Raw genomic sequence first — 16,192 nt, 5'->3', positions numbered from 1 at the left:
ATTTTTAGTGTAAATGTAACTGAACACTTCTACTTTTAAGTATGGATTTTCGTCCCTGTATTTGGTATTTATTACATTTGATATTTTCGAAATTATTTATTTAAAACCCGCGCGTGACAGTATAATTTAATTACCTTGGAGGTGGGTAAGCACTTCACCCACAATGGCATGAAATGCAGGTTATCCGCATTACCGGAGTGCTTGTCGCATTGCATACCCTGACATATCCAGACTGAGTCAACACCACCACCATCAACTTACTCAGTACTTGAGTCTTCATGCATGAAACGTGAACAAAAACAAGTTACATATGTCCCATTGTTTATTGCAATTGTATCTATTTCTCAGCTTCACATCCGTGTCTACACTGTTAAAAATTACAGTAAATTTACGGATTTTCAAAGAAGAATCACACTCAAATAAACGAAGATTTCTTCGTAATTTCAAAAAAAAATTGAATCTTCTTAAAAAATATTTAGTATTTTGATTTTAGAGTTAATTGTTTAATTCTATATAAAGATAAAATAACACGTGGACAAAAAATATATTAAATGAATTATTAAAATTACTATGAAATCCATCTTTATTGAAAATACATACTATTATGAAATCCGTATATTCAAATAACATTGTAATTCATCTACACTTGTTAATATTCTTTGGGATTCATATTCAAAGAAAGTGATCACAATGTCCGTAAATTTACGAAGATGATAATTTGTAACCAGAGTTCTTTGTTTATGAAGGTGAATATTTAACAGTGTACAACATACCATAGTAACTTTCAAAGGATTGCGTTTCACTGTGTTAGTTTTATAATGAATAAACGCGTAAAGACAATTTTCGTAGTTACAATTGATAACAGAATTTCTTACGTGTACTCTCGAGGAGTATAACACTGTACAAGTTAAATTTCAGTGTAAAACAACATTCATTTGAAGGTAGATTCACGAAGATCTTTGCAATTTTGAAGAGGGTCCGTGCAAGCTGGACTTCAGTACACTTCAGAGGGATGATGGTTACTGCCGTGTTGATAACTGCAGAGTGAAGTGGTGAAGTCTTGTGGGTGCGTGCGGATCATTTTCCTGGCCGGCAAGCAGCGGGTTTGTCACCGCTGATGTATCTGCACACCACGGCCAGGAAATTCGTCAACGAATCCCTCTGGTCTTCTTCAGAATACACCTGAAAAATAGGCGTTCACACAGTATACACATCAACAAGGACTTGTTCACGCATTAATGGGCCCGCTTAGTCAGGGGCGTAACTGTGTCAGTTGAGGCGAGATTATGATAGCCACGCTCGCTGGTGCTTCTAGCGCGGTGTCTCCTCTGAACTGCAGCGCAGTCTTCTCGTCGTGCACAGGACAACTACGATATTTGAGCGGTAATCATAACAATTTATGGCGGGGAAATGAAGATAAAGGTGTAATGCAAGCAAGTCCTTTGAATGCTTTCAAGAATCCGTTCCGGGCGTTTCAAACCTCAGACTTATTCTGAAAACACGCGTTTTAGCCATTTTGTCTTTTTAAAAAATACAGTTCAGAAACGAAATACGGAAGCCATTAAACCAAAGCGTGTCGTGAGCAGTTATCAAAGCACGTGTTTTATTCTTAAGCACTCACTGCACAACGCATGTGTGCCCAGGTAGACGGGGACCTGAGTGCGTTGACAGTAAATAAAATTGTACTTTTACACGGAAAGTCCTTGGAAACTCAGTTGCCAACGATATCACTTGTAAAACTGCTATAATTCGACAAGAAACAAACGAGCCTTCTCCGACGTCCCTGTGCTCCATCTTAGACCTATTTCCGTATATGACTGCTAACAAAAACTTACGCGGCGTATAGCATGAGCAAACGTTTCGTCAACATAAACTACGGTTCTGCCAGCCTTGCGAAATTCACGTATTTGTTCAAGATAGCGCCTTCTCCAAGCAGCTATTTCTAGTTTTTCAATCAAAATCTTTCCTTTTGATTGACACTTTTTCCCGTGGAATCCTACCTTCTTCAACAAGTTTCGCAAGCATTACCTTCTAAACTTCAAAACTCCGACTTCTTGCAAAGCCTTATTCAACTTATTTAATGTGGGAACCTTTTTTCTTATAGTATATATAAAACTCGTGAATTTTTCGCCGCGCAGCACCACATGTAATAAAATCGTCTACTTCGATTATTTTCCTGTGTTCTGTTTTCTTACTTGTTGGTGTCTAAAAAGTCAAACTGGTTTTACTCTTTGCCTTACCCTCTGCTAGAATTCGTTTAACTGTTGATATTGAGTCACCTGTTGCAGCACTTGTTTCAGGGACATTGTATGTAAATTTAAACAAGTTTTTTTTTGGTTCACTGACATGTGTTGCAACATTGTAGTGTATCGCCCAAGCTTGTCTTCGCAGTGGCGTGCCAGTTTAACCCGCGATTTAAATCTCGACTTAGACGCCATAGCGTAGATCGGTTCGTGTAATTAGGACTGCCGGACAGCCGATCGCGATCGCGATCGGTGTTATCAGCCAGGAAGCGGTTGCAATACTAATACCCTCCTCTATTCGACGCTCTTGTCACGTGATCACCCAGAGACCTTGGGATCTGCACAGGTTTTTTTGCTTCTTATCGCACTACAGACATATCTTTGTACATTTTGTAAATTTACAAAGCTCTGCAGTATATAAATGTATATCCGAGCCCTGGCGTCGGAATGAGTAGCCGGAGGCGATGTCCGCCATATTGAATTGTGACGGCATGGCGGCCATCTTGGATGACCTTGACCTTAACCCCCACCACCATCTTGAATTCCGATGTCTTGGATTCCGCCATCTTGAATTTAGCCATTTTCAGTTATGACATCACATCGGCAATTTTGTTTTTTATAAATTTCCGTCATTTTTCATTCTATAAATCTCCATAAATTTTGAATTATGATGTCATCGTTGTAATTTACGTTACGGCCGCCATATTTAAAATCCATAATTATAATCAAAAAAGGAAAAATTAGAATTTAAAAATATTATACCCAAAATTTTAATACAATTTTTTGTTTTCCGCCATGTTGAATTATGACATAACCATTGCAATTATTGGCACGTCCACCATCTTTATAATTCGTAATTATTACCAGAAACTCAGGAAAAATAAGAAAATAAATTATTAAAAAAATTATAAGATTTTAATAAAAATGGCAAATACGTCATGGAGCTCGGAGACTTCGGTTGGAAACCCACGAAAGCAAAAAAAAAAAAAAAAAAAACTATGGATCCTTCCTCCACGGAAGCCACTGGCAGACTGACCTCCCACGATAAATATCAAAGAATATATTATGACAGCTCGTATTTCATGTCTGCTAACTTAAACCACCATCATTTTTTCGTCTGCTGGAGGCCACCATCAGTGATTATGACATAACAGTCACCATCTTGTATTAGTCTGCTGGAGGCCACCATCTTCGATTATTAAATAATAGCTGTAATCTTGTTTTCGTCTACTGCTTTTCAGTAGTTTCTACCAGGATCACTAGTGTCATGTAGTACACACATCATCTGCTAGAGAGTGCTGCTACTATTTTTTTTCGGTACTTGATACAAGGAGTACTAGTGTTATGTAATATACTCGTCGTCTGCCAGAGTGTGCTGCCGCCATATTGATTTACTTTTAACTGCTAGAGTTCAGTATATTTATTTCCGAAGCGCCCACCATATTGTAGGCCGTCTTGGTCACCATATTGGAAATTTGTAATGATCTAGCTAGAAATTCAGTAAAATTTCCAAAGTTCATGAAAAAAATATTCATTATGTATTGACTGATTCCATCTATTCATGTTCTTGGTTCCAGGCCATGTACAATGTCAGGCATATAGACCAAGAGTATCCGAACCGCGAGGCCTAATTGGACGATACTTGTTATTGCTTTCAAACAAATATGACATTTTTCAAGCAGACAAGACAGTCTCCCAACTGTCAGAACTACAGTATGGATAAAATCTATTACAAGGAAATAGGACATATAATTAAGCATGTTTTTACACTTACTATAGAACCAAGAATCCTGAAAAATGTTTTACGCTTACTAAAAGACCAAGCGGTGCTGAAACTAAGACCTTCAGTCCTGACTACGCACATTTTGTACAAACATTCAAATCATAATGATAAGATCTCATCAGAGGGATAAGATCTCATCAGAGGGATAAGATCTCATCAGAGGGATAAGATGTCATCATAGGAATACGAGGGATATGATCATATCACAGGGTTACGATCTCATCACAGGGATACGATCTCGTCACAGGGATACGATCTCGTCACAGGGATACGATCTCGTCACAGGGATATGATCTAATCAAAGGGATTCGATCTCATTAGAGGGATACAATCTGTCTCAGGATACGATAGGATACGATCGGCGGGATACGATATGATGTTACGAGAACTCAGTCTTAGTTAGAAATCAGATTAGAAGAAATAAAAAAATAAATTTTGAAATCTAAATAATGGATTTATTTTTAAATTTTACACAGATGCAAGTAAAACAAGTCATTATAGTATGTAGCCTGCACTTCTTAGTACACATAGTATGGTGACTACTTCTCTGAAGTGTGAATAGTTTCCTTCACTAAGTAAAGCAAATAGAAGTCTTAACCTGTCTGCTAATATGTTAGGATCTTCCCATGACTTGTAATCAATCTCTTCTTCTGCATCTATCTTTTATCATGCATGTTTATTATTTTTAAGATCTCTGAAGTCTTTCGTTTTAACACCAGCCTCAAAGTCACTGTCGTCATCGTCCCAGTGACCATTATTCGAGTGTTTAATTTAGTTTAACGTGTCTTTTACATCGTTTTGGCTTCAGTGCATCATCACAATTTTCTGTCTTGGTAGCTTCAAATTCTACTATATTGCTCTTTTTTTCTGAAAAACTGTTGTTGCTGTAATGGTTTCCAGTAGGTAATATTATTTAATCATTAAGCCCGAGTTGCAGAAAATCCATCAGACAATTCTGGAGAAAGATCAAATCCTTCATGACTCATCTTAGGAAACTTATCACTTCCTTCATGTAGTGCTATATATTGTTTCCGTTCTTTGATGCAAAATTCTCATTACATTTCTATGTAGGCGGTACTGATGTCCAAGTATGATGATTTATGCCAACTTCACATACATTCGGTCCAAACACTAACTTTTTCAAAGTAGACGAAAAAAGTGTACCTTCACAGGTTTTGATGAGATTTTTTTTTTTTTTTTTTAATTTATCACGTCGTCCAAACTGAAAGTAGTAGTTGTCGCAACGTAACATTTGCCGAAAAGGACTCTTTGCACAATTGCTTTTCTCATGACGTCTAGCATTGTCGGTTTTAGTGAACCAAATGCCACAGTACCGACATACACACACACACACACACACACACCTACACGACACACACCTACACCAACAAACACACACATATATATAATGACACTACTGCTTTTGGAACCACACTGACTGTTCTTGATATGTCATCAAAATCGTCTTCCTTAGTCCAAACAGAAAATGTCCAACCAGGGTCTAACACTTTCACTTTCGAAAAATTTCGCCAATATTTCTCTCCTATATGTAGGCATTTAAATATTTCGTCAGCGAGAGTTAATTTATCTCATGCAAGAAAATTGTTGCAAGTAGTTCCTACTCCTGCCAACAGATGTTGCCACGTGTTTTTTGAGGTAAAAAAAAAATATATATATATATATATATATATATATATATATATATATATATATATATTAATGTGGGATGCAGGATGCTCTCTCATGGTCACAGGAGGAGGGATTCACTAGACATCAAGGAAAAGGAAATTCCTCTTACATGGTGGTATTTCTCAACCGTCACAAGGCATAATAATCGACTCAGTAATGAATCTATTTTGTTTGAATTCCACAAAATAAAACATTGTAAGTGTTGTTTTAATAACACGAATTCAACAATTAAACGATATTATGAATACAACTGCATGGCTAATATCGAGAAAAAAATGGATGCAGTGAAATTTTTCAACAGAAATACACGGACAAACCCAATAAAATCTTGCCAGAAATAACCAGGAACACACGTAAAACACCAAAATCAGTCTAGTCAGGTGTAATCAGAAGCAAACAAAGAAAACCAACATAAGTGTGGAAAATCCAGCTCAGTGAACACATTTAGATGAATGCTTGCATATTATATATAATAATATGACTATCATATTTATATGTTTTGTGCTTATGCATGACACATATTTATATATTTTTATGCAAATGTATATTTGTTACAGATATATGTTAAGCATATTATTATGACAGGCATAGGTACTATAACTTTATATTTTTCTGAATATAATTACGGATTTTAAAGATGGCGGAATCTGTTTTTATAATTTTATTAATTAAATTATATTATTTTTCTATTTTTTTCAATACTATTTAGGTATTTTCAAGATGGCGATCATCTGATAATAATTACGGATTTTTAAGATGGCAGGTGTAACAAAATTTGCAACGATGACATCATAATTCAAACTGGCGAAAATTTCTAGAAAACAAAATGGCAGATGTAACGTCAAAATTCAAAATTTGTGGAATCAAGATAATGAAGATGAGGTCAAGGGTCAAGGTCATCCAAGATGGCCGCCGTGACGTCACAATCCAAGATGGCGGACATTGGCTACGGCTCCACACTCCGAATACAGGGCTCGGACATACATTTATATACTACTTCTGGCTTGCAGTTTTACAAGCGATATCGTTGACAACTGACTTTCCAATGATTTTTCTTGTACAAGTACAAAAATTTTTACAGTGTGCAGAAACTGGCTGACAAAAGTAATAATATGGAAGTCGGCTACTGAAATTTGGAATTTCTTTTTCATTGATTGTGCTCGATACATCTGAATACGGGCATAGCGTTATTAATGTGTGTGGTTTTTTTTAAACGTGTGACGCTAAATAAGTATGCGAGTAGCAAATTGAGTGTGGTGATGTAAATAGAGCCGTGAGCAGTGATACGCGTCTAACTGGTGTGCAACAATGAAAGTGAATCATCATACATGCATCAAGCAAAATTGTAAATTTTATGCTTTGTATATATATATATATATATATATATATACACACACATACACACATATATATATACATACGTATATATATATATATATATGTGTGTGTGTGTGTGTGTGTGTTATGTTTATTGTTGCCAGGAACATGGTTTACTTCACATCTTTGCCCCATTATTAATCTTACAGCTTATCATAACCTTAACACAATAAACAGTTAACTTACCCCGTAAACTGCTATAGTTGGTATGAAGGCTATTTTGGGTCGGAATTCGTGTGTTCGGTCGCCCATTTCTGCCAGAAGTGTTTCACCTTCCTGTCCATTGCTGCATTCTTCTATGGGGTCGTACGATATGTTGAGATTGTTTGCACACTGTAATCACACGAAAAACACACATTAGATTCGTCTGTAATGTCAAACAATAAACCAGTTAATTACATCTCGAAACTTGAAACGCGAGTTACAAATAGTAGATCAAGCTGTGGAACAGGATATGATGATTAAGTGTGTGTAACAAGAGAACACCACATATGATTTTACATATTCACAAGAAAAGCCATACAATTTTACAACTAAAACAAAATATAATTTATTAATGACTTAGTCGTGGATTCGGTTTTGGAGGGGCCCTAGCTGTGTAAAGCAAAACAAAGCTTATATAGGCCTATATATATAAATGAGATCGTTAAAAAAATACGTTAACATTGAAGTTCAACGTCATCGAATAAGAACGACTTAAGTAAAAAAAAAAAAAAAAAGTTTTGTTCAGAGCTTCGGAAGAAACCACGCAATTTGAAATCTGTTCAAAGATATCAGACTGGTGTCTGTTGACGAAAAGCATTTAAGAATACGATGTGGGCGGATGGCTAGTTCTGTTTACATATTTAGTTTTTAAACTGAACTATTATGAGAGTGAAAATGACTAAATGGCGTGTTTTCGGAGTAATCTTTAGGCATGAAAAACACAGGTTCTTAAAATGCACTCAAGGGACTTGCCCTGATTTCTCCGCCGTTTAATGTTATGGTTACTGCTCAAATCTCATAGTTGTCCTACCAGACGAGAAGATGCGCGCCAGTTCAGAGCCTTGCGCTATAGAGGTGTTACCGCACTAGAAGCACCAGCGAAAGTCGCACTTGTCATCCTGGCTCTACAACAAAAATACAATCCCGGCTAGGCGGGTCCCTCAGGGTTATTCCATCTTCTTGTAATGACCATTATTTAAGGGATTTTCCAGTCTATTTATTTGGATAGTTGTGTTACTACACTTGCTAGGTCGGAAATGTTTTCATCAAGATATTTAATTTTTATTTCAAGTTGTAATATTTACGCGAATGATGTTAATAATAAAAACTTGCGTTATATTTTCCCCGTTATTAGATAATATCCAGCAAATATTTGTTGAATATATTTTGAGACTTGACATAAAATGCAAAAGAGTTATTGTGATGAATAAAATGAAAATGAAGTAACCAACAACGCGTATTTAATCTTCGGGGAGCGTCCTCGCGCCACTACACCGCAACCAGGGGGAAGCCTACAGTTCACAAGGATGAGTGTCACACCCAGTTCCGAAGTTAACCGATCGCTCGTGGAAAAAAAAAAACATATTGCATGGATTTATATATATTTACGGTCATAGTATATTTTAAATAATGCTAACCTAACCTACTCAACCTTTCATTTCAGTTACTATAACCTAACCTAACCTAACCTCCTGAAAAAAACATATTTATTACACTGATCTAACATAACATAACCTAACATAACCTTTTACTTCAGTAAACTTTGGAACCGTTCGGGTTGTGTGTGTGTTCCCTGTGAACATTAGGTTATGCGTAACCAGGGGGTGGCCACATCTGCTTGATTACATAGCAACCGGATGAAGCCTATTTTTTAAAAAATATAAATTCATGGTCTGTGCTATGTTGGTTGGACGCTCAAGCATAGGCTCAAGTTTGGTGTTTGCATCGTGGAAACAGTTTTAAATCACTTTACTTTACTGTTTAACGACGGAAATTTTAATTCATACTTGCTAAACCTCATCAGAAGTTTTCAAAAACAATTCCCACAATGTTTTTGGGGTTACAGTTTGGTGATGGCGAGGTAAAAAAAAGAAAAAAGTAATCAGTTTTAATTTATCATAAAATATCAAAATAAAGAAAGGAATTGGATATTTTGTGATGCAAAACTGTTATTACATACACACACGTATGTGTATACATGTGTATTTGTGTATAAAAATATGAGATATATTACTCTCGGGAGAAATAATTGTACTGTGCGATATTTAACGTAAAAAAATTAAATTACGTGTTTTTATGCGACACTGTACTACAACAAAATTAAAAATGATTTTGATAATTTGAATTATAAAACTTGTATGTAAACTGGATAAGCAATAATAGCAATTACCAAAAAATAATGACTTAAACTACGTGACAGCATGACAGGCACAATTGCTAAAGCTGGGTTCGCAATTAAAAAAACAAAAACAAGCTGGTACATAGCAGGCCATGCACATAACTGTGCAATGACCTGTGCGAATTGGGTTCACAATTGAAATCTTACTGTTAATTCGCGGTGTGCCATTATAACCAAGAACAATTTTTATTTTTTTTATTTACATTATTTTCTAGTGAATTTTTTTAAAATTAATAGCATTAATTAATTTTTAATACAGGATTAATACTTGATAATTGTAATATCTTGACAATTTCTTGCCACAATATGATTGATACATTATAAAAGGTTTTCTAGTCCAGCCAAAATGACTTGCTAATCTACTCCCGTTGGCTGTTGCGCCATGCGTCCGTAACAGAAATAAAATATCTTAAATTTCTCTTGTATGCACACGACCTGCGAGTCAGCAGGTCCTGTGTGCTCGACCTACTGTCACCCAGCTCGACTGCAGCACGCGCAGACCTTGGGGCCGGCGGCGGGCGGGTAGCCGTCGGCCATGGCGCAGTGCACGAACTCCACTCGCTGCGAGGAGCTGTTCCGCAGCTGGCGTAGCGCGCACGCCTGCACCTCGTTGCCGCGGCACTCGGTGTCGCCGTGCTGGCACGAGAAGCTCCAGCGGCCGTCCGCGGACCTGTGCTGCTGCGGCGGCAGAGACCGGCACCTCTCTCATCCGTCTCTCGCACGTCATCTTCCTTATCATTGCTCTTACCTACGTGTAACATCTTAGCTCTCGGTATACGGCATCTGGTAGGAGCCATGTAAGGAACTGTGTCACGAAGTTGGCGGACCCACGTAAACCCCTATGTAATCACTTTCGTAAACAATATTGGGCACACCAAAAGTATTGTTGCGCCAAACGAAACTTTATGATAGTGAAACTACCCTGGATTATATTTGGTATACTAAAATAGTCATAGTAAAAAGGTAGTCGGAAGTTTTTTAAATACGTAAGAAATCTGGCATTACACTAAGTATAATACAGATTGTCCTAAATTCCCAATACGCTTAGTAGCACAGCGGTAGAGCGCGTGCTTGGTAACCTCAAAGGGCGTGGTTAAAATCTCGTCACTGAAATATTTAAACTCTTTTTAATAACATTATAATTTAATAATAATGTTGAATCAGCTCAATGATGTTAAGGCTCGTTTGTAGGAAGTACTTATATACAGACTGATTTCAGTCCAAGCAAAAACAAATATATATATATATATATGTCATAATATATGTTTTAAAAATTTTTATGTTAATATTTTAGTAATGCCATAGAATTACAACTTCTAACTTTGTAGTATTAACTGCTTATTGCATTTTAACCAGATGGGCAGTATTTTAATAAAATCCCAAGTCGAAAATCAGGTTCAAAGCAGGGTTTTATCGGAGCCTTTTCTAATAGTTTATAATTGCCTGTTGTTTCATGCTGCTAATTGCTATCTGCGTTTGATGATTGTAAGCAACGCTTACGATTCAGGCAGCGAATTCTGGCGGCGGGCGCAGAAATTATGTGTGTGGTATTTAAAAAGTGACTATTCTATTTATCAGTTTATTTATCACGCTCGGCATTATTTTAAAGAATTCTACGTTAAATTTCATGTCCGATTTCCGTTTTTTAAGTTCAATTGCCACATAAAAATCATGGGAACACATGGACTTGTTTGTTACCGAGCTCAGATGGGTTACTCATCATTGGCGAGCATTGAAAGACTCATTCAATTTTTTCTTGTCATTATTATTAATATTTAAGAGCTATTTCTGTAAATTATTTTCTTCATATTCACTATTGTGTAATGAAATTGATGTAAAAATGCGCGCTAGTCTTTGTGATTAACATCACGTTCGCGACTTTTTCCACCCATGATTTTACACTAAGAGAACACCTGTTTAAAATATTCGTGGCGGAACATAAAATGCAAGCGAAATATCTAAACAAAATGTTTAGAAAAATAGCCCTTAAATAAAACTAATGACGAAAAAACAGAAACAATCTCCATGGCGTGTGAGACCGAGAGTAGTATAGGATAGCCGGTCCGGGGACAGGATGCAGTATGTGGTGCCGGTGCCGGTGTCCGCCATCTTGGATTCTAACGTCACGGCGGCCATCTTGAACGAGTGTAACGTGACAATGTGCATAACGTGACACTTTTTCGTGCGTGCAGCAGGCGTAACGGGACACAGCGTAACGGTACACAGCGCAACGGGACATAATGTAACGGGACAAGTAGATCACGGCGGCCATTTTGGATCCGCCATCTTGGATCCGCCATTTTGGATGACGTCATTGTGTTCTAGAAAATTCCGGTGATGTGTTTTCCGCCATTTTGAATGATGACGTCACCGTTGCAATTTTCGTTACGGTCGCCATCTTTAACTTTTTTATTTATTATCCGATTTTAACGAATTTTATTTCTGTTCCACTGGAGGCCGCCATCTTGGATACCGACGACTCTGTTTCTGTTGTTTGTTCCTAGATAGCGCCAACGTCGCTCTTGATTTTTTTCTGTTCCACTGGGGGCCGCCATCTTGGATACCGTCGACTTTGTTTCTGTTGTTTGTTCCTAGATAGCACCAGCGTCGCTCTTGACTTTTTTGTGTTCCACTGAGGGCCGCCATCTTGGATACCGTCGACTTTGTTTCTGTTGTTTGTTCCTAGATAGCGCCAGCGTCGCTCTGTCTCATCACATAAGGTCGATGTTCCATTACCTACCATAGCTATTATGAACCTTATCGACATTTTAAATTTAATTTTTTATGAAAAATATATTGGAAACGCTGTGATTCGAACCATCGCAGCTCTGATCTCTAGGTTGGAAAACATACGCCTTTAACCGCTCGGCCATCGAGACATTGACCAGACCGAAGATTAAATAAGGTATATATAAAAATAACATGCATATTTGGACTTGTAATTTTTTTTAATTTAAAGTAATAATAGCACCACCTGTTCGAGACAGACCTACCATCTTGTCATTTGGCCGCCATCTTGAAAATCCATAATTTTTATGCTAGAGATGCGGGAAAAAGTTCAAAATTCATTAAATAAATTGACAATAAATATAATGATTGATTATATCGATTCCCGTTCTTGGTTCGAAACCGGTGAGGGTAAAAAATAAAAAAAACATCAGATCCTTCCTCCACAGAAGCCACCTACAGACCGATCTACCGTCACCAATACCAAGGTTCATACATCGTCAGCTGATATAACGTCATGTCCGCCATCTTGTCTTCATATGCTGGAGACCACCATCTTGTTTTCGTCGGCTATAGTGTGCCGATACCATGTTAGTATAATTATCTGGTCACCACACCATTGACCTTGACCTTTGACCTTGACCTTGATATTTGACCTTGACCTTGAAATTTGACCTTGACCTCTAAATTTTACCCTGACCTTTAAATTTGACCTTGGCCTTGAACTTTGACCTTGACCTTGAAATATGACCTTGACCTTGAAATTTGACCTTTACCTTGAAATTTGACCTTGACCTTGACCTTTGACCTTGACCCCGACGGCCATCTTGGATCCGCCATCTTGGATGACGTCATTTCGTTTTCTAGAAAATTCCGGCATTGTGTTATCCGACATTTTGAATTATGACGTCACCGTCGCAATTTCCGTTACGGCCGCCATCTTTAAATTTATTATCCGATTTTAATGAAAAAAATTAAAAAATTATGAAAAAAATTTAAATAATATAAATTTAATAAAATATTTATATAAAACAAACATTAACGACACGGAGCTCGGAGTCCTCGGTTCGAACCCGACAGAGGCAAAAAAATTAAAAAATGACGACCGATCCTTCCCCCGCGGTGGACGCAGGCATACTGACTCCCTCCACTTTTTTTTCAAAGCATATATATATCGTCAGGTAGTATGACGTCATGTCCGCCATCTTGTCCTCGTCTGCTGGAAGCCATCATCAGTGTATCGTCGGCGAGAGTGCGCTGACGCCATGTTAGTTTAATTCTTATCCACTAGAGTGCAGTAATCATTTATTATTGCTGTGACACCCGACATCTTGTCATTTGGCCGCCATCTTGAAAATCCATAATTATTTAGCTAGAAATTCGGGAAAAATTCCAAAATTCATTAAATAAATTTGTAATCTATATACTGATCGATTAGGTCGACTAAGGTCCTTGGTACGATCTAGGACGATGCAAAAAAATTAAATATAACATCAATTTAACATAATAGTAACAGGTTCGAGGAATTAAACACCACAAGTTCTTTTACAAACATAATATTTATTACATAATTTCTATTCTACTACATGATCATTTGCGAAAGCCAGCAATCTTATAATCATTTAGTTCCGCAGCGGTGTGAAATGACTAATTCTTAACTCCAATCGGTTTGTACTAGACAGAGTCCAGCCAGAACCTTTACAGACATAGTCCACCTCTTCTTGACAGAGTTTCAGGATACCGTTTTTAACAGTTTGCTTCACATCGTTAGAACTGTAAATTACTGCAGCCGATGTCTTGAATGCACACTTCTTCACTTTGTCATCGAACGGATATGGCTTTCCATATATACAGTCCAACCACAAGTTATATTTCAAAGGTCCGTTTGTTGCTACATCATCAGTAAGCTGATTGATTATCTTCTGTCTGATATCGTCAAGAAAATTACAAATGTCCTTTGACTCACCGAACGTATTTAGATAATAGTAGTCTTTCAACGTTCCACGAAATGCAGACTGCGCCAAGTAGAAGCCATTATCGTTCGCTTGTAATGCTCCGAACACAGTCTTAGGTTTAGTTCCATGTTCAGACGTCATACCAATCGGTTGCTGCACATCGGTTTTTTTGGTTGTACGCTTTCATGTCTCCAATCTAAAGCGAGGAGTCGAAATTTCTGCAGGTAGTTCAGCAGTAGGAGCACAGACTCCACCTTTACATTTTTTCGCATGATGTCGCAAACTGTCAATTCGAGTAAACCATTTAAGGCAATCATCACATCGAAACTTCATGCGAGAAGGATTCTTCGTGCATTTGCTCCGCTCATGTCTTCGTGCATCATGGGAAAATGCGAACGACGTATCACAGTAGCTGCAAGGATACCGTGGTGATGAAGACGATCCTTTCAGACCCGATCCAGATACTGACGTTGCCGCAGTTGCACCATCTCCAGGCATACTCTTATGAACATCAATGCATCGTTGTTGCGCCGAAACCTTTACTTTCTGCCGAACAGCAGGACCTTTGCATGCCTTCATGTGCGTTTTCATATTATCTTTTCTGGCAAACTGCTTATGACATTTCTCACAAACAAGCATTTTACGATATAGGTTCTTGGCACATTCGCTCCTCTCGTGTCGCCGAGCATTGCTGTTGTTTGAGAAAATCTTGTCGCAGTAACAGCACCGATGTTCGCTAGTTGTCAAATCAGCATCCATTGAAGTCTCCATTGATGGCGAACCAGCGTTCGCCGAGTTTCCCTGTGCAGACAGCACTAGCAGCATTAAAGTCTCTTCTGCTGGCGGTACCACGTCTGTTGAAGTCTCCTCCAGTGTTGACATCGACGTTGCCAACGGGATCTGCTCCACCATCGTCGACGCTGACGTCATGGTTCCCGGAGTCGATGGTACAACCTCCATCGAGTTCGTCGTTAAAGTCGGTAAAGATGCCATCGAGTTCGCAAGAACAGGTAATTACGTGATTAATGCACCAGAAGAAACAAACTAGGTGATCCTTACACCGACGACGTCAGTAAAAAACTAAGCATCCTGTTGTCTAGAGCTCACTTATATATACATGCACCGTATGGAACAATACGCTAGTCAAATCAAGAACCATTTACAATAATACTAGAGTCAAAACAACATTAAAAATAGAAGGACCATCAATGAAAAGGCAGCACATTTGGAAGCACCGACAACGAAAAGGCAGCACATTTGGAAGCACCGACAACGAAAAGGCAGCACATTTGGAAGCACCGACAACGAAAAGGCAGCACATTTGGAAGCACCGACAACGAAATGGCAGCACATTTGGAAGCACCGACAACGTAAAGGCAGCACATTTGGAAGCACCGACAACGTAAAGGCAGCACATTTGGAAGCACCGTCATCGAAAAGGCAGCACATTTGGAAGCACCGTCATCGAAAAGGCAGCACATTTGGAAGCATTGTCAACGTAAAGGCAGCACATTTGGAAGCACCCACAACGTAAAGGCAGCACATTTGGAAGCACCGACAACGAAAAGGCAGCACATTTGGAAGCACCGACAACGAAAAGGCAGCACATTTGGAAGCACCGACAACGAAAAGGCAGCACATTTGGAAGCACCGACTACGAAAAGGCAGCACATTTGGAAGCACCGACAACGAAAAGGCAGCACATTTGGAAGCACCGACAACGTAAAGGCAACACATTTGGAAGCACCGACAACGAAAAGGCAGCACATTTGGAAGCACCGACAACGAAAAGGCAGCACATTTGGAAGCACCGACAGCGAAAAGGCAGCACATTTGGAAGCACCGACAACGAAAAGGCAGCACATTTGGAAGCACCGCCAACGAAAAGGCAGCACATTTTGGATGCATCATCGAATAAGGAAGCACATTTGGAAGCTCCATCAACTAAAAAAGGCAAAAAGGAAGCACAAGTTACGAGATCTAAGTCTTAGTAAGAAATCATAATACAAGAAATAAAAACATTACATTCTTATAA

At 38.2% G+C, this 16,192-nt stretch overlaps 1 protein-coding gene across 2 annotated transcripts in view; it reads right to left on the bottom strand.

The window, feature by feature from the left end:
- Positions 1 to 309: 309 nt before the first annotated feature.
- The window catches only part of LOC134542026 (GILT-like protein 1), a 29,830-nt gene continuing 13,947 nt past the window's right edge, over positions 310 to 16,192 (bottom strand). Inside the window, exons 3-5 of one of the 2 annotated variants that reach the window (XM_063385874.1) lie at positions 9,977 to 10,153; positions 7,279 to 7,425; positions 310 to 1,182 (exon numbers count right to left, since the gene is read on the bottom strand). In XM_063385874.1, coding sequence (XP_063241944.1) covers positions 1,078 to 1,182; positions 7,279 to 7,425; positions 9,977 to 10,153 — 429 coding nt within the window. In that variant the 3' untranslated portion in view covers positions 310 to 1,077. The remainder of the gene's footprint in view (positions 1,183 to 7,278; positions 7,426 to 9,976; positions 10,154 to 16,192) is intronic. The other variant, XM_063385881.1, reaches the window with a different exon arrangement.

The sequence above is a fragment of the Bacillus rossius genome, chromosome 1, assembly GCF_032445375.1.
Source record: "Bacillus rossius redtenbacheri isolate Brsri chromosome 1, Brsri_v3, whole genome shotgun sequence".
In the NCBI taxonomy this organism is placed as follows: domain Eukaryota; kingdom Metazoa; phylum Arthropoda; class Insecta; order Phasmatodea; family Bacillidae; genus Bacillus; species Bacillus rossius.
The sequence above is the reverse complement of the archived record's forward strand: the minus strand, read 5'-3'. Positions and strand labels throughout refer to the sequence as shown.